The sequence below is a fragment of the Chiloscyllium plagiosum genome, chromosome 5 (assembly GCF_004010195.1).
Source record: "Chiloscyllium plagiosum isolate BGI_BamShark_2017 chromosome 5, ASM401019v2, whole genome shotgun sequence".
In the NCBI taxonomy this organism is placed as follows: domain Eukaryota; kingdom Metazoa; phylum Chordata; class Chondrichthyes; order Orectolobiformes; family Hemiscylliidae; genus Chiloscyllium; species Chiloscyllium plagiosum.
In genome coordinates this window covers 2,313,123-2,332,332 of record NC_057714.1, presented here as the reverse complement: position 1 = coordinate 2,332,332, position 19,210 = coordinate 2,313,123, and the positions used below count along the sequence as shown (strand labels likewise).

At 38.6% G+C, this 19,210-nt stretch overlaps 1 protein-coding gene across 1 annotated transcript in view; it reads left to right on the top strand.

Moving 5' to 3' along the window:
• Nucleotides 1-19,210, top strand: part of nek10 (NIMA-related kinase 10) — a 196,602-nt gene that overhangs the window by 108,748 nt on the left and 68,644 nt on the right. Inside the window, exon 18 of the mRNA XM_043689493.1 lies at nucleotides 3,557-3,659. Within this exon, the coding sequence (XP_043545428.1) occupies nucleotides 3,557-3,659 (103 nt within the window). The remainder of the gene's footprint in view (nucleotides 1-3,556; nucleotides 3,660-19,210) is intronic.

The window sequence follows — 19,210 nt, the reverse complement described above, 5'->3', positions numbered from 1 at the left end:
CTTATAGAGGTTTATAAAATCATGAGAGGCATGGATAGGGTAAATAGACAAGATCTTTTCCCTGGAGTAAGGCAGTCCAGAACTAGAGGGTATAGGTTTAAGGTGAGAGGGGAAAAAGTTAAAAGAGACCCAAGGGGCAACGTTTTCACGCAGAGGGTGGTACGTGTTTGGAATGTGCTACCAGAGGAAGTGGTGGAGGCTAGTACAGTTACAGCATTTAAAAGGCATCTGGATGGGTATATGTATAGGAAGGGTTTGGAGGGATATGGGCCAAGTGCTGGCAAATGGGGCTAGATTAGTTTAGGTTATCTGGTCGGCATGGATAAGTTGAACTAAAGGGTCTGTTTCTGTGCTGTATATCACTATGACTCAGTGACTCAAGTTGAAGCATGTTCTGAAGGAACTTGTCAGACTAGATGCTGAGAAAATGTTTCCCCCTGCAGGGAATGCCATTTGGGAATGAAATTTGTGAATATATCCATTTGTATTGCGTGTTCAGAGTTGGCAGCCACAAAGAAGAAGTTAGCCAAGATATGCAGTGCTATTCAAACATTCATTTCTGCCTAGGAACAAGGTTGTGGCTTGTTGTGAGATTTTTAAATTGGTAACTCAAAACCAAATGAGGATTAGTGAACAGACAGTTTTCGTCAGTCAGAGGCAGTGGAAGAATAAGTTTGCTACTTGTGGAGTTCTAGTTACATAGGTACTGACGAAGAGGGAGTCAAGACTCCATCCTGAAAAGGATATTGCTGTAGCAGGCTGTGAACAGACAGGACTCAGAAGTCAACAGAGCCAGTAGATGCTGTTAAGTGTTGGGGTTATGGCTCAGAAAAAGCCATAGAAAGAGACCTGTGATCTATTAATTGACTAATAAAGTCCACGCTGACTGTGTTTCCAGACTGAACTAGTCCCACATGCCTGCATTTGGCCCATATCCCTCCAAAACTTTCCGATTCAAGTACTTATCCAAATGTCTGTTAAACAGTGTAACTCTACCTGCATCCACCACTTCCTCTGGCAGTTCTTTCCACACAACACCCACTCTCTGCTCGTCATGACCTTTATAAATCTTTATCCCCTCACTTTAAAAAGCCCTAGTTTTGAACTCCCCCACCTTAGGGAGAAGACCTTTGCTATTCACCTCATTTGTGCCCCTCATGATTTTATAAACCTCTGCAAGGTCAAACCTCAACTTCTTACACTCCAATGAAAAGGTTGCAGCCTATCCAGCCTATTTTAATAACTCAAACCTCCATTTCCAGCAACAGCCTGGTGAAACCTCGTTTCTGAAACCTCTCCAATTTAATAATATCCTTTCTATAACAGAGCAACTGTAACTGCACACAGTACTCCAGAAGAGGCCTCATCAAAGTCCTGTACAACCTCAACATAATGTCCCATATCCTATACTCAGATGTCTGAGCAATGAATGCAAGCATGCTAAATGCCTTAAGCACCCTGTCTATACGTGATGCAAATTTCAAAACATTTTGTACCAGAACCCCTTTGTCTGTCTGTTCTACAACACTACCCAGGGTCTTACCATTAATTAGATAAGTTCTGCCTTTGTTTGTTTTACCAAAATGCAATACCACACATTTATTCAAATGACTTTCCATTTCCCATCTCCTCAGCCCATTGACAGAATTATCAAGACCTCCTTGTAATCTTAATCACTGTTCACTATACCATGAATTTTGGTATCATCTCCAAACTTACTATGCCTCTTTTATTCTCATCCAAATCATAAATGACAAAAAAAAAGTGGAGCCAGTATCGATCCCTGGAACATCGCTGGTCACAGAAAGAAAAACAATCCTCCACCACCACCTTCTGTCTCCTATCATCAAGCCAATTTTGTATCCATTTGGCAAGCTCACCCTGAATTCCATGTGATTTAACTTTACTAATTTGTCAACCAAGTGAAGTCTTATCAAAAGCTTTACTAAAGTGCAAGTAAACAATGTATAACGCTCTGCCATCATCAATCTTTTAGGTTACTTCCTCAAAAAACTGAATCACGTTTGTGAGACACAATTTCCTTCGCTCAAAACTATACTGACAATCCCTTGCCTCTCCAAACTCATGTAAATCCTACTTCTCAGAATCCCATCCAACAACTTAGCCACCACTGATGTCAGACTCACAGGTCTTTAGTTTCCAGGCTTCTCATTACAACCTTCTTAAATAAAGGCATAGCATTAGCCACCCCCTAGTTCACCAGCACATTACCCGTGGTTATAGGTGATACAAATATTTCAGTGAAGCTGAAAGTAGGGATGAAGGAAGCCTACAAGCAATATTGACTTAGTACAGATTAGCAAGTCTGGACCTCAACAAAACCCAGGAGCAGTGATCTGTTCACAGAAAACTTGAAATTGTGCCTGTGAGTAAATGCCAAAATGCAGTCTGCAGAGCTTGGGGAGCACATTCCCAGGAAAGGAGAGGGAACTGCTGGGTTGTGAGTAACTGTGAGATATTCCATAAGCTTCTGAAGGAGTTCTCAAGCTGGATGTTCAAAAGTGAAGAAATCCCTTGTAAAGTTTTGATGATAACTGATAATGTCACTAACAACTGTGAGGTTTCTAAGAATTCTATGTTATCTGTCTTGACCCTCTTTGCCAATTCACTGTGCTCCATGGGGTGTTCGACCACTCTCTGTCCCCTATCCTTCCTTACCTCACATTACTTCTGGATGTCAGAATACAAGATGTATAGAGATTATAGGTTGTTTTGCTATTCTAACTCTGTATACTACAGTTTTTTTTTGTTCAAAACACCGAAATCTGCTTTTTTGCCTTAGAGGGTTCTTGGGATCTTGCACATTGTATACTTTAAAATCAAGGTTACTGGCTCCTAGCCAAATCATAACAATTCTAATAATCAAGTCTTAAATGTATTTTTATGGAAAACTCCACTCACACTGCTTTGCATTATATTGTCCAAGATTTTGTTTTTTGTGGCAAACTGATAGAACTTGGGTAGAACTGATAGAAAGCTGATGCCCACAAAGGTCTTTAGATCTCTCTGGTGTAGATTTCACCTTTGTTGAGCCGTATTTGTAATTTGCACTAACCTCAAGGATCCTTCAGGCATCCAGCAAGTGCTGCCACTTGATTCTTTTTTAATAAATTTAAACATATGATTTTTTAAAAATCATAATAGGGAAAGCTAAAATTGCTTAAGAATAAAGTTAGTTTTCTGCAGCCGGATAATTTTTTGCAATATATTCATGAACGTGCTCCATTCAAAAACCAAGTTACAACTCAACAGCAAGGCAGGATTTATTTCAGCATTTTAATCAGTAACATAGCATGAAAAGGAAGTTTTCAAAAGCCGCAATAGATCTGTGGGACAATGCACCCTCTAAAGTAGCATGGAACCACTGACAGATTTTGAATGCCTGTACTTCATTGTGCATAAGCAAACACAAAAAGTTGCTGTCTGCTGTTGGTTTCCAATAGTAGTGATTGCAAATATGGACAGTTTCACTGTCATTGCAACTGCAATTACAATTACGTCCGAGAAATAATTCTGTTCAATTTTTGTTTTTCAGATATGCCTTGCATTGCGTTATTTGCACAAAGAGAAAAGAATTGTCCATAGAGATCTTACACCCAACAATATCATGCTGGGTGAACTAGACAAGGTAACAATAAGTAAGTATGAAACTTCAAAATATTTATGCAAATCAGCCTTTTCAAAATTATTTGTTAGGTACAATCAAGAAAACTGAAATTATTTGACCATTTGACCATTTTATTATGATTCACTGCAACATAGCATGGACATCTTTAAGCCTTGACTGTCCTACAATTCTGCGTATTTTAAACAGAGAAAAATTTTAAGTATGAAATTTTCAATACCTTTGGAGAATTGTCAACAACAGGATTGTTTTCTTCATGGCAAACATGTAGCTGGACAAAAGCAAATATATAGCCAATGAGTTAATTAAACAGCTAAGACGCTTGATTTGCCATGATGGAGAATGAAATATACTTTAGAACACTGCATCAGAGATTTTCATAAATTCTTTTGTTTCTTGAAGTGCCACTGAATTAACCAAAAATGCCACAAAAGCAGATTTTATGGTTTTAAAAAATCTCTATTTTCAGTTACCCTTTTTAGGGAGCAGATAAAATGGGAACAAATGCAGAAAAGAAACAATTCAGTGTATCTTCAGGGTTTAAGACAATTAAACCCAGGTTTAATGGCCAACTTTTTTAACATTCCCATAACAGACAAAAACATCTCCATTTATTTTGTGTTGTATTGCCTGTGAATCTTGCTCTGTGCTGCATGAGTGTAATAATTGCCTAAGTAACAATCATTTTAAAGGCAGTCAATTATAATTTGAAACACTTTCAGACATTTAAGGTATTTCAAATTGATAATAAAACAAAAAAAGTAATTATTTTTATGACACCCATTAGAAATAAACAATTCTAGCATACAATTTTTCCAAGGTATTCTCGTTAAATTTCAATTAGCATAGGGGACTAGTTGAAAAAAATACTGGAACTAATGAACACTAAATATTTCTGTTTGATTTTAAAATAGTACTTTAAAGTAAGTAATTTCAAATATGCAACCCTTTCCTGCAAATGACAATCCAGGAGAGAGAAATTTGTGCTGGCTTTCCCTGGTCATTAGATCTTTAACATTATTATGTTTTAGGTGATAATGTTCTGGGTGAAATCATTTTAAATGTATCTTTAATTTGCATTTGTGGGAGGTAGCTCAAGTTGGGAAAACAAACATATCTCTTTTTAAAGGCCCCCTACATCCAATGTTTGTTTAGAGGAGGTGGGAACAGGAAGTAATTGGAAGTTTTAAAAGACTATTTCAGTTCTTTGGGATTTCATCTTAGTTATTGTAAAAGCTGCTAGTCTCTGTTACTATTGCAACCTCTCAGCCACTCCCCATGGCCCTGCTATCCTAACTAATGCTTCCTCTATGAAAATAAAGCAAACTGCTGACAATTTAAGACAGCTCTAATTCATATATCCTTGATCTGTAAAAATGCTCCTATTCATGAAACACGTTCAAAGATTTTAAATCCCTTCAAATGTTCAATCTGTTATAAAAACAAAATTGTGATCACTAGACTGGTAATCTTTTAATAGGCATTAAACATCAAAATGTGAATTTATAACACTGTGCTTTGATATGTGCAGTTGTAGCATTTTAAATGCAGCTGACCGTTCATATCAATGTAAATTGGAATAACAGAACTTGGTAAATGTCAACAAAGAGCTTTATTGGAAATGCAGCAACAGATCATAGGGGCTGGATTTTCTGAGGAGTGACAGTCTCATGCAAATTGGCCCATTTTTTAATGAAAAAATGGAGCACTGCATTTCTAAAAGGTGGTTTCACTCATGGCTCACTTAGAAATTTGGAGGTGTACTTCCATTCTGATAATTCTTTCGTAGTGCAGAATTTCAGAGGAAGGTAAACCACGCCCCCTTTCATAGCAGTTATATGCTATATTCTGAAATCTGTAAGATCTTCCTTTAGATGTGAAGCTCACAGTCCTTCAGCAAGACACAGCTTGCATCTATTTTCTCTTCTGGATCCACAAAAAACAATATCATCTCCTGGCAAGAGGGCTTGTGTCGCTCCCAGTTTTTCCCCTGATCCATCAACACATTCCATTGCCTGTCTAATTTGTTTTCATATTAAGAAAAACTTTTTCTTTACTTCAACCTTTTTTTTTGTAAAAGGCCTAGATATATCCTTTTCTTAAAGAGTAGGTCACTCCAATCTGGAATATTATCATCCCATCAACCTTTTCTTAATCACTGGGAGAATGATGAATGAGTCATCAGCATGCTATCAAAGGTTTTAAACATGACAATAACCCGCTGATTTAAGGTCAGTTTGGGTGGTCCCAGAAGCAGTTGACACCAGACCTGATTTCAGTTTTGATCCCAGTGTATTTTAAGAAGAAACATAACTTCAGAGGTGAGAATAATTCTTCTTGAATTGCTGACTCGGGCATGGGTTTGACCAGAAACACCTTGCATTGTTTCTCATCTTGCCTGGCATTAAAAAACTATTGTTAAGCTGGAGAGTGTTCAAAAGAGATTTACCAGGTTGTTGCCAGCTATGGAAATTTTGAGTTATAAAGAAAGACTGAATTTTTTCAATGGAGTGTAGGAGGTTGAGAGGTGACCTTATAGAAGTTCATAATATCATGAGGGGTAGAAATAGGATTAATAGTAGTTGTCTTTTCTTTAGGATGAGTATTTCAAAACTACAGGGCACGTTTTGAAGGTGAGAGAGAGATTTAAAAAAGACATGAGGGACAATTTTTTTACACAGAGGGGGTCTGTGTGTGGAATGAACTTCCTGAGGAAGTGATCGATGTGGGCACAGTTACAAGGTTTAAAAGATATTTGGATAAGTACATGAATAGAAAAGGTTTGGAGGGATATGGGCCAGGAGCAGGGAGGTACGACTCGTTTAATTTAGGATTATGTTCAGCATGGACTGGATTGGTACAAAGGGTCTGTTTCTGTGCTGTATGACTGTAAGACTCTATGATGAGAATTGTTGGTCAATCATCTCAAACCCAGAACAACATTAAAGGATGCTCAAATAGCATCATAGATCCAGCTACCTTTAGTTGCTTCATCAATCACATTCCATTCACTGTACACTCAGGGGTTTGTCACAGCATTTAGCTCGACAGTTTTTGACATAATAAAGTGGTTCATACCTGCATTCAGCAGAACCAGAACAATAACTTGCTGTGGGCAAATAAGTAGCAAATTTGTGTCCAACAGTGACAGGTAACGATAAAGATAATAAAATCAGAAAGTTAACAATGATAAAACAACAATAACGTTAGAAAAATTAGAAAAAAACAACAGATTTGACAACCTCTGTGGAGATAGAAACAAAGTTAATGTTTCAGGTGTGTGACCATGCATACACTTTACTTCATTGCTAATAGTGGAGAAAGTTCAGAATATAACAGATTTTAAGGAATTAAAGAGGGTGTCTGGAAATTTTCTGAAAGTAAAGGAGACTACGTCATAGGCAGTAAATAGAGTATGAGTCGAAAAGTGTGGAATAGCACAGCAGGTTGAGCATTTTCCGAGGAGCAGGAGAGTCAATGTTTCGGGCATAAGCCCTTCATCAGCACATCCCACACTTTTCGATTCTGATCTCCAGCATCTGCAGTCCTCACTTTCTCCTAGTAAATAGAGTATACTAAATAAAAGAAATAAATTACTATTTCAACTGGAAGGAATGTTTGGAACCTTAGATGGTGAAAAAGGAGGAGGTAAAATGGCAATTATTGCATGACATCTTCTCTGCTTGCATGGAAAAGTGCCTCAAGAATAGGAATGGATCTTGGAGGAGACTGAGGAGTGGAACAAGGTGTCATGAAGGGGGAAAAGTCCCTTCAGATTCTTGAAGAAGGGGGCAAAGGGAAGATGTACTTCTAATCTAAATCATGCTGAAGGTGATAAAAATGGCAGAGAGTAATTCATTGAACATTCAAGCTGGTGAGGTAGAAATTGAAGACCAGAGCAATCCTGTTGTGTTCTGGAAAGAAGTGAAAAGGTGACAGCGCCAACATGTACCATGGAATAGAATGTGTTGAGGTCTTATCAACTACAGTGTTTAGGAATCTTGTTGCGGAAAAGAATGACACATCAGAATGCTTGCATTGAATATTCTATAGGCTGAACACATACAATTGAGAAAGAGAAACTGGGAGAATGGGGTGTAGTCCTTCTGGAAGTAGGGTGTGAGGAAGTGTAGGGAAAAAAGTGAGGACTGCAGATGCTGGAGATCAGAGCTGAAAATGTGTTGCTGGAAAAGCGGAGCAGGTCAGGCAGCATCCAAGGAGCAGGAGAATCGACGTTTTGGGCCTAAGTCCGAAGAAGGGCTTATGCCTGAAACGTCAATCCTCCTGCTCCTTGGATGCTGCCTGACCTGCTCCGCTTTTCCAGCAACACATTTTCAGCTCTGTGAGGAAGTGTAGCAAAGATGTCTGTGTGCATAAATAGGCTTATAGTGAATGTTGGGAGAAAGAGAGGACTGCAGATGCTGGAGAGTCAGAGCTGAAAATTGTGGTACTGGAAAAGCACAGCAGGTCAGGCAGCATCTGAGGAGTAGGAGAGTCAATGTTTTGGACATAAGCCCTTCATGAGGAATAGTGGATATTGTTTGATAGTGTATTATCAGAAATGAAGCCAAAGCATCAAGGAAAGGAAGAGATGAGGTAGAGATGAACCGTGTGAAGACAAGCAAAGGATGGAAATTGTAAACAAATTTATAATCTGGTTAAGTTCTGGATGTGAACATGAAATGGCACACATAGTGTCATCAATGTATTGGGAAAAAAGGTAAAGCAGTGGACTTGAATAGCACTATGATAATGTCTGTTCCACATTTACCACAAGAACACAGGCACAGCTGCAGAATACATGCAGATACTCATATCAAAACCCCATATATGAAAGAAATGAGTGAAATTGAAGGTGAAATGTGAGAAGAAGTTCAGAAAGATGGAGGAGCATGGTTATAATGGGGACTGGTTTGGGCCTTTAATTATGAATTTTGGGAAAGACATAGAAGAATACACTTTGGGTTGAGAGGATTATGCAATGGTGAGAAGATCTGCAGAGGGATTAAGGTCAGAGACAGTCAGGAAACAATGATCCTCCATTTGGTAATAATATTGTAGTCTGGGAAATTATGTCAAATAGTGGCCATCTCAACAAGAGAGCCAAATTATATTTTTTTACATTTATTGTGATTTCTTTGTTATATTCCTCTTCATTAACAAACTGCGGTCACCACTGACCCAGCCATATGACTACTTAACAAGTCAGATGTTGGGCACTCTGCAGGCAATCTGTTTTTTTTCTGCCTTTCTATCACCAAGTCAGGAGTATGATGCAGTATTGGATTGGTGCACCTGCAAGAGGATTTGAGAATAAAGCACTCTGCTCGCTTGATTGGCACTTAACTCACTTACTTAAATCCTTCCACCTCTGATGTAATGTGTCTGTAATGTGTACTGTCTACAGAGATATGCAGTAATTTGCTGGAACTTCTTCAGCAGCATCAAAACTGTGGTCGGGTCCCCTGAAGGCCAAGGTCAACAATTATATGGAAACTCATCAGCAAATTCGACACGAGCCTGATAGACGGATATAGTTATTCCTTTTGTTGATACAAGGTCAATGTCTTGGAACTCTCTTATTAACAGCATTGTCAGAGAACCTTTACCTTATAGCAGCAAAAAAAAAATCAAATAATAGACGTTCCCAGTACTTTCTCAAATAAAACCAAGATTTGGAATAGATTATAGTCATGCGAGTAACATCCAACTTGGAAGAATGAGTTGAATAGACAGCAACAATTCTGAGACTTCTTGGTGGCTTATCATTTTATTTATCTTATTCCCACTCTGACCTCTCTTTGTCCTTATACAATTTCGAGGAAGCTCAATGTCAAATCGAGAGATCAATTTGTCTTTCTGTTAGGCATTTAGTAGCCCACCAGCTATAAGTGACATTAACAACTTCAGACTTTAATCATACTTCAGTTTTCTGATAGCGGTGTAAGGTGCATGTGCCAGTACTTCTGGAATTTAGGGAGGGTGTGAGAGATTCTTGGTAAAGGGCCTGTGTGATAGTCTACAACCTCAGTGACTCCATAATTTTTCCTTCAACTCTACTCCCTGGCCAGTGGAACCTGCTCACTTTTGCTAGTTTTGACATGATCTGTTTGTGTTTGTTAATCATCTGTTCTCAGTTTCATGCAGGTCTAGAATTTCCCATTGTTCTCCTTTTGTGTTGTGCTGTTATCATATCTCAAGTCATTGTTTTCAACAAATTATTTGCTTTTTCTTACTTTTCATGCATATCGCTATTTATTTCACACCACTACTTCACTGGCCTTGTAACTCCTTATTAATTGTAATGCTACCTATTCCTGATGAAGGGTTAAACCTTATTTTTGTTTCTAGAAACGTTACCTACCCTGCTAAGTGTTTCCAGGATGTTCAGCTTTCAATTTTACAGCACCAGTGCAATTTGATACTTCACTTTAAGGCTCCCTGTCAGTAGGTGGCATTGCAGCTCCACACAAAATTTGTCAACTTTCTCCTTTTTGAATATTTTCTGTGTCTTTTTTCAATATCATTATATATTTTGAGATGCAGAGCAGTTTACTGTAGCAAAGCTTCACATACTAGTCCAGATTTATATTCCAGATTTGGTTGCACAGAGGTGGGAGAAACATCATCTTCCCCCAACCTGCCTTTTAAAAATGGCTGTTTGCTCTTCCCATTTTCGTCCAAGGAGATGGGAATCGGGATGGGCAACACAAGAAAAGACTGCTTATTTCCGGGGCAGACTGAATTAGAAAACCTGTCTGGTAACTCTGGCAACGTGTTCATAGTTTAAAGGTAAAGATTAAAAATGAAATATTAGTTCTGCTGTCATCTTCTCACTCCCTTCATTCTCCATACTCCATCCATATTACTTAATTCCATATACCCTCTTCCAAGGCCCCACTCGTCATGTCAACCCATATATCTGTACCTGCCCCATGGCCACTCATAAGTCTATGCCTCCATCCATCTTATGCCCTTTATAACCTCAATGCAACTTATACTCCCTATCCACTAACCATTGTCCTCTCTCTATGCCATCTCGCCCAGTATTTACTATGAGCATACTTTGGGAAGCATATTGACAAAAAATCACAATATCAGCCTGTATGTAAAGTTGCTTTTTTAAAAAAAGCACCCTCAATAATCTAAAAAAAAATAGAATTCCCTTGACCAATCTCATTCGTAAACAAATATTTCTATTCTACAAGTGTTTGGAGCTGTCCATTAAAATATTCACATGATAGGCAGCCCATTATGAAAATGATATTTTGGAAAATCAACCTTGCAGCACAAATTCTATAATGGATTATGTCAATAAGACTGCTGAAATATCTAGCATTTGTTTGAAATACCACACATCTTTAGACAGTTCCTTGACAGCTTTGATAGTTCCTTGACAGATTTGGCAGTCCCAATCATCAGACCAGCCATTAGTAAAATATTGGAAAAGATTGTCAACAGTGCTTTCAAGTGGCATATGCATAGGAATAATCTGCTCACTGACACTCAGTTTGGGTGTCAGCAGGGTCACACAGTTCCTGATCTTAAAACATTCTTGTTCTAACGTGGACAAATGAGCTGAATTCCATAGGTGAGGCCTTTGACATCAGGGCAGCATGGAACTAAGGATAACATTGAGAAGTCGATGGGAGTCAGGGAAAAGCATTCCATTGTTTGGAGTACTACTTAGCACAAAGGAAAATGGTTGTGGTTGTTGAAGGTTAGTCATTTCAATTCCAGGCTACCATGTAGTCACTATCACCTCAGGTGAATGTCCTAGGCCCAATCATCTTAGAATGACTCATCAATGATCTGCACTCCATCTTAGTATCAGAAGCACAATGTTCAACATTATTCACAATTCGTCAGGTACTGAAGCAACCCGTGTCTATATGTAGCACAACATGGCAACATCCAAGCTTGGGCTGATAAGTGGCAAGTAAAATTTGAGCCACCAAAGTGCCAGAGAAAGACCATCTCCAACAAGAGAGAATCTAATGATTCCCCTTAACATTCAATGGCATTACCATTACTGAAATCTCCGCTATCAACATCTTATGCTGCATTAAATTTCAAGCAAAGTGCTCATGATATTATCACTGCAACCTGAAAGTCTCAGATACCATCTTAATTCTGATAACACTATTAGCACTATTAGCTAATATCCCACTATTAGCATGCATCTCTGCTATATCAAAATATCTTAATACCAACTCAGACACTGTTGTGCTTGTGGGAATAATGTTTGCATTCAGTAGCCAGATATATAAAACATCTGTTGGATATTTCAATACCAAGATATCCATTCTTGTATAATGACAGATAATATAAGCATTGCTGCATCAAGTAAAGTTACTCTTCTGGAGGCACAATGCACATCATAGTTAGCACCAGAGGCCATTTATTTTAAAAAAAACCTCCATGTTATTATTTGAAAAATTAATTGAAGCCTAACCAGAGAGTAGCTTTGGCCAGCAGAGATTTGAACAAAGGGCATTTTCTCACCCTGTAAACAACATTAATTACAGTGAATAAAACGATTGCATAGTTCTGGAGATAGTGTATTAACTACCAATAAAACAAATGTAAATCCTTTTGATTAGAAATTAAGCTTTTTCAAGGTAGAAGGAATTTCTAACATTGACTAAATTAAAGGATCAAATTAGGAAGCTCCATTGCACTTTTAAGCTGAGACTCAGTGCATGACAAAGCATACGCTTGTTCGTGAAAGTGAAACAAAAATGACAATATCTCCAAACAGTACCACGTGCAAAGTCTATTCCTAAAAAAGGGGTATATTTAATTTCCACTGACACAATGTCAATACATTTTTTAAATTAACACTGACTGAAAGGTATAGTCCAACAGTTTTTTTTAATCAGGAAAGCGGAAACTTCGTTTTGGAATAGGCATCTAATAACACCCTTTTTCACATTTGCCATTGGCAAGGCAGGTTTTGCAGAATTAACATATCCAGTCTATCCAGTCTATACAATGCTAAAGATTCAAAATAAGATCTGGAAAATTCTCAAAGATCAGTTCAAAGTAAGAATTAATTTCAGAATTAACAGACTCTAACTCATCATACAAACAGAAAACAGAATGAATGTGACATTTCAAAGAGAAACTTCCAGAAATGTTCATTGAATTAGTGATCACCAGCACATCATTTAAAGCTTTTTGACTGGATCTTCTGGACAAGAAAAAGGGCCATAGCATTGATGCATTGCTTAAAAATGGACCCAATATGAAGCCATAGTAGCTGTCCAACAACAGTTACATGTTTTAGGTGCAGTCAACGCTACTGCTGTGGTCAGAAAAGTGTTTCAAGCCATCAAAAATCTGTAATGGGTGTGGTGGCATGCACCAACCCAAGGCTGCCCAGCAAAGCATGTAGCACAAAGGGACAATGGGTATGCAAGTGCAGGAAATATGTTTCTAAAAGCCAAACCAGACTCCAGTTTAAGACACACATGGACATAATATTGGCAGCAAGGAAAATGTTAAGAAGGTACGCAAAAACAAACACTTCGACAAGGTTCAGAGTCTACCAAATGGAAAGCAAATTCTATAAGATCTCTATTTTTGTGTTAACTGTACACACCAGGTTGATGGTATAAGGCGATCAGAAGTTTTTGCAATATTAATATCACATGTCCTGAAAAAGAAGGATGACATTCAGTCAAAGGTAAAGTTAACACAGAAGCTAGTGTCAACATATTGCAGCTTCTCTCCTGAAAAGCATATACCTCAACAAGTGACACTCCATCGCTACAACTTACAGGAGACATTCACATCAAATAACAAAACAATAATTCTGTTCACTAGCAGAATCACGATGCAGCGCAAATATTCAGGCTCATCTTGGCGTTCTGACATTGTCTTCCTATTAGATATAAATGGTCAAGCTTTGGCAGGACTGTCAACATTCACAATCTTGGAGTAGTCACAGTTCATGCATTCCAAATGACCCATACTGTGGAAGAACAGAACATACTTGCATCAGATGGAGTTGAAGATGTCCTCAGTGTTGATCTGTTACACTGACCAGAACCAGTCTGAACAACTGCAATCAACAGCTGCCAAAGATGAGCAGCTACAAAAGCTTGCAAAACATCATTATCCTGGATTGGTCATATATATTAAATATTCCTTTATTTTGGCTACACAGAGATGAACTTGGTACTTTGCAACAAGTTATTTTCAAGGGCAAAGAAGTCCTAAAGCTACACCAAGTGTTCATGTCTACATTACAACAAAGACACAAGAGTACTGAACACACAAGATAGCTGGTGAATCTGTACAGCCAGGAATGAATCAGGATATTCAGAGACTCATGAATGCAAGTGAGATATTCCAAAAATATTAGTCCCAGTGCCAGGGAGGAGCCTCAATTTCTATATCCATATCATGTTCCAGCCAATACAATAGATCTACTCAGTGTATGTGTGAGATTACACCATCGTCATGGATTACTTCTCCAGATTTCCCATCATTCAGTCACTTAATGTAATGTGTGCAATCATCATTGACATGATATGTTCTAATTTCGTTTATTAGGTATCCTGGAATGAATAGTATCTGACAATGTACCACCTTTTGCTGGCAAACCATTTAAAGATGTGGACCAAGTAGAATTTCAATTCAGCACCCCACTATCCACACTCAAGTGGTCTGGCAGAACACATGGTATGCATTGTCAAATCAATGATCATCAAATGTCAGGCAACAAACAAGATTTTAAAATTTCGTTGCTTTATTTACATGCAGCATCAATGGAGAAGGGATTACTTTCCTCAGTGCAACCTAGGCTGGGAAGGCAAATGTGAATGACATTGTTCGGCAACCATGCTGAGGTATAGGTTCTTTTTCAAAGACAAAGGAGAATGAGATAGACAACAATGAGCAGGTAATGAGTGACCAAAACTGTGCACTGGGCAGAGAGTGCAATCGTCAAAACTCGGAAGTGTCACGTTGAAGTTTGATTTGTCAGTTTTGTAAACTATTTTTACCTGCTTACATAATTATTGAATTGACCATACTTATATACAACCATATATATCTGTTTGGGAACAGTTTTATCTTTGGATAAAGAGGAATATGGTGTTATGTCGCACAGTTAATATGTTTATATATAAGTCTTTATATAATAGCCAGCTGCAATAAGCAACTGTTAGATCATTCAATGTCATGTTATCGAGGCCCAGTTTCTTATGGGGGATAATATAAGCATTGCCATATCATGTAAAGATATCCTGCTGGAGGCAAGCCTATGTTACTTGGGGGTTATCATTGATCATAAAGTGACAGGACCAGCCGGATAACTACTGTGGCTACAAAAGCAAGTCCAACCCACAAGCTTCAACCGCTAAGAAGGACATGGACTGCAGATGCACTGGAACACAACTGCCTGCTAGCTCCCTCCAAGCCACACGTCATCCTGACTGAGAACTATTACTGCTCCTTCACTGTCAATGGATTGAAATCCTGGAAATCCCTTTCTAGCAGCACTGTGGATATACCTACACCCAAAGGACTGCAGTGGTTCAAAAAAGCAGCTTGCCATCAGCTTATCAACAACTATTATGAATGGGCAATAAATGCTGACCTAACCCGTGACATCCATATTCCCATGAAGCAAGTTTTTAAAATGTTTATACACATTTTAAAATCATAGCATCATTCTGTTGAGAAGAGGTCCATTGGCTCACTGAGTCTGCACTGGCAAAATCATAAATGTACACTGGTCCCACTTTCCAGCATTTGGCCCATAGCCTTGAATGTAATGACATTTTGAATGCTCAGCCAAGTGCTTTTTCTCGGTTGTGAGATTTCCCACCTCAACTACCCTACTAGGCAGTGCATTTGAGATTCCAGCCACCCTCAATATTTTCCTCAACTCTCCTCTAAACCACCTGCCTTTCATCTTAAAATAATGCCTCCTTGTTTTGACCCTTTAACTAAGAGGGAGCAATTTCTCCCTTAGTGTATTCATGATTTTCATCATCTCAGTCAAGTATCCCCTTGATCTTCTCTGCTCTAAACAACCCTAGTCTATTCAACCTCTCTTCAAAGCTAAAGTGTTCAATCACAGGATCATCCTGTTGAATCTCCTCAGTAACCCCTTCAGTACAGTCACATCCTCCCTATAGTGTGGGGACCAGGACTCTACACAGTACTGGGCCTAACTAACGTTGCGTACAGCTCCAACATAACCTGCCATTATAATATATGCCACAACTGATAAAAACCAAGTGTTGTGTCTCCCTTCTTAGCTACCTACTAACCTGTCATATAGTCATAGATCTGTATTAATACAGCTTGAAAACAGACCCTTAAGTCCAACTAGTTCATGCTGACTATGTTCCCAAACTAAACTAGTCTTATTTGCCTGCACCTAGCCCATATTGCCTATTTGTATACTTATCAAACACATTTTAAATGTTGTAACTTTATCTGCATCCACCACTTCCTCTGGCAGTTCATTTCACACACTTATCACTCTCTGTGTGAAAAGGTTGCCCCTCAAGTCTTTTTAAAATCTAACTTCTCCTATCTTAAGATATGCCTGTAAGTTTTGAACTACCCATCCTAGGAAAAATACCCTCGCTAATCACTTTATCATGATTTTATAAACTTCTATGAAGTCACCCCTCAACCTCCTACACTCCAGTGAAAAAAGTCCTCACCTATTTTTTATAACTCAAACCCTCCATTCCTGGTAATATCCTGTTGAATCTTTTCTGACCCCTCTCCAATTTAATAGTATCCTTCCTATAGCAGGGCAATGAGAACTGCATACAGTACTCCAGAAGAGGCCTTGCTGCCTTCAGAGATCTGTAGATGAAAACTCCCAGATCCCTCTGTTCCTCTGGACTTCCTATTTTCTGCTATTCACTGAGTGCTCTCCTTTCTTTTATTTCTTCCACAAGCCAATTTTTATGTATAGCACGCATACATTTCACAATTCCAAAGGTTGCCTTACGTTTCCCAAAGAGAATGTTACATCTCCCAAAAAGCAACTTATTATCTCCAAAACTGTCCCAGGATCAGATCCATAGAGGCACTTTGCATATTCAAAACTGACCTTGGCTGACCAAAAAATATATATTAAGACCAGACCAGCTCTTCCTTGGTATAATCTCTATGCTCCAAGTTTATATTCCTGGGCTCCAATATCTGATTTTAGTGGAAGCAGCAAATTATTTAAATGGCTGCCTGATTCTGGGAACCATGCATATATGAACTATGAGAAAGTAAGGACTGCAGATGCTGGAGATCACAGTCGAGAATGGTGGTGCTGGAAAAGAGCAGCAGGTTAGGCAGCATCCAAGGAGCAAGAGAGTCGACATTTCAGGCAAAAGCCCTTCATCAGGAACTATGGTCTGTCCCGCAAAAATTATAGTTGTGGATTCAAGGTAGGACTTCACTTTCTGGCATCTTCCAGCATTTTTGCCATGACAGAGAAAATCTAGGCATTGTCTCTCAAATATAATCAATATTTATCCACAGAAAGAATAGTTACCAAACAGGTTTTTAACATAGTCAGTGCTACATCAAAACATCTTGCATATTTTTGTATTTTAGATGCCTCTTTTGGAAAGATGCAGCCAAAACTTTAAAAATTGGTGACTTGTATCTTAAAATTCTATTTTCCCTTTGAAAGAAGGAATATCTAAAAAGTAACTTCTCAGATTCACTTATATTGCAAACTACAGCAATGAAAAGGCAATATTTCAACTTGAGAATCAGCTAAAAATAAGGACATTGAAATTTAGTCTTTTGTAATGACCTACAGTTCTTCAAATCCTATGGAGTACAATCATAAATCACACTTCTGATTGAATGCAGCTACTTGCCTCCATTCCCTAGTGTCAACAAATCTTGAAAGGGTTTTATGTTGATACTGATGGCATAAAGCCAAATTCTCTAAATAATATATTAAAGAAAACTAAAATCTGAGTACTCCAAATGTCGATCAACATTTTTGTCATATTCATTCAGAGGCTTGCATTCATTACCATTCCCTAGTTCTCGTTGAGAATGATTTGGAGATGGATTGGGGTGGACAAAGTTAAAAATCACACAACACCAGGTTAAAGTCCAACAGGTTTATTTGGAAGCACTAGCTTTCAGAGAACTGCTCCTTCATCAGATGATTGGACTATAACCTGGTGTTGCGTGATTTTTAACTTTGTTGTTGGGAAGGTAGTGATGAACCACTTTCTTGAAGACAGCTAAGTGGTTTTCTAGGGCATCTCTTGAATCAGTCTTGAATCACATATAGGCCAGACTATGAAAGGATGGCAAACTTCCTTCCTGAAGAACGTCAGTGAACCAGATGTCCTATTATGACCATCCACAAGTTACATAAATTAAACGTTGAGTCAAAGATTTTTGTCTCGTATTCATCTAAAATGCAAGAAAACCAACTTGGGAGAGAAAACAGCAATTCATACAGTATAAGAAATTGGGCTAACTGGTTTGCATGGAAATGCAGCTGGAAATGTAAACCGTAAATTTTACAACCAGGCAGATCAACACTTAACAAGTAGAGAGTTGCCTTGGAGATGCAGCAGGAATTGGCTGTCTACAGAACCCTTTCCTCATTGAGAAAAGTGCGATATGTGGACATTTTCTTTTGCCTACAAAGAATAGGGCTGTGCATATAAATATAACATTATGCAAAATGCAAAATTTCCCCAGGCGTGCGCAACATAGTCTGTGAAACCAGTGGATGATGGCAACCTGTAGAAACAACTATATATCTGCCACTGGTTTCACCAGTGATGTTAGCATATGTATAGATGACCCCACTGCGCTCACACATACATAGTCAACCCCCATAAGACTATCGCAATTGCTTATGTGCTGCTAAAAGCCTGATGGTATTACTTCACTTCCCTGACAGTGTCTCCTTGACCACTGCTCCTCTGATTAGTCATTCAGGAACATGATCACTTACATCCACTTCTCTCATTATAACTGCATGCATTTGATACACTCCTGGTCATATATTGCCTTCTGAATCAGAATTATACATTCTTTCCCCTGACACGCCCTGCACTTGTTTTCTACTTATTTGAAACAGCAGCCATTTCAATTTCAGAACTTCATAACTAATCTTCGCTGGTAGCCCAACCATCAATTAATAGAGTTCATCTGGTATTCTTTCTCAGACTCTTCAGAAATGTCCTACTTTACTCTGGGAAAGGACATGGAAGATATAGAATGTAGGGAAATAGATGGTGACATCTTGAAAAATGTCCATATTATAGAGGAGGAAGTGCTGGATGTCTTGAAACACATACAAGTGGACAAATCCCCAGGACCTGATCAGGTGTACCCTAGAACTCTGTGGGAAGCTAGAGAAGTGATTGCTGGGCTTCTTGCTGAGATATTTGTATCATCGATAGTCACAGGTGAGGTGCCGGAAGACTGGAGGTTGGCTAACGTGGTGCCACTATTTAAGATAGATGGTAAGGACAAGCCAGGGAACTATAGACCAGTGAGCCTGATGTCGATGGTGGGCAAGTTGTTGGAGGGAATCCTGAGGGACAGGAT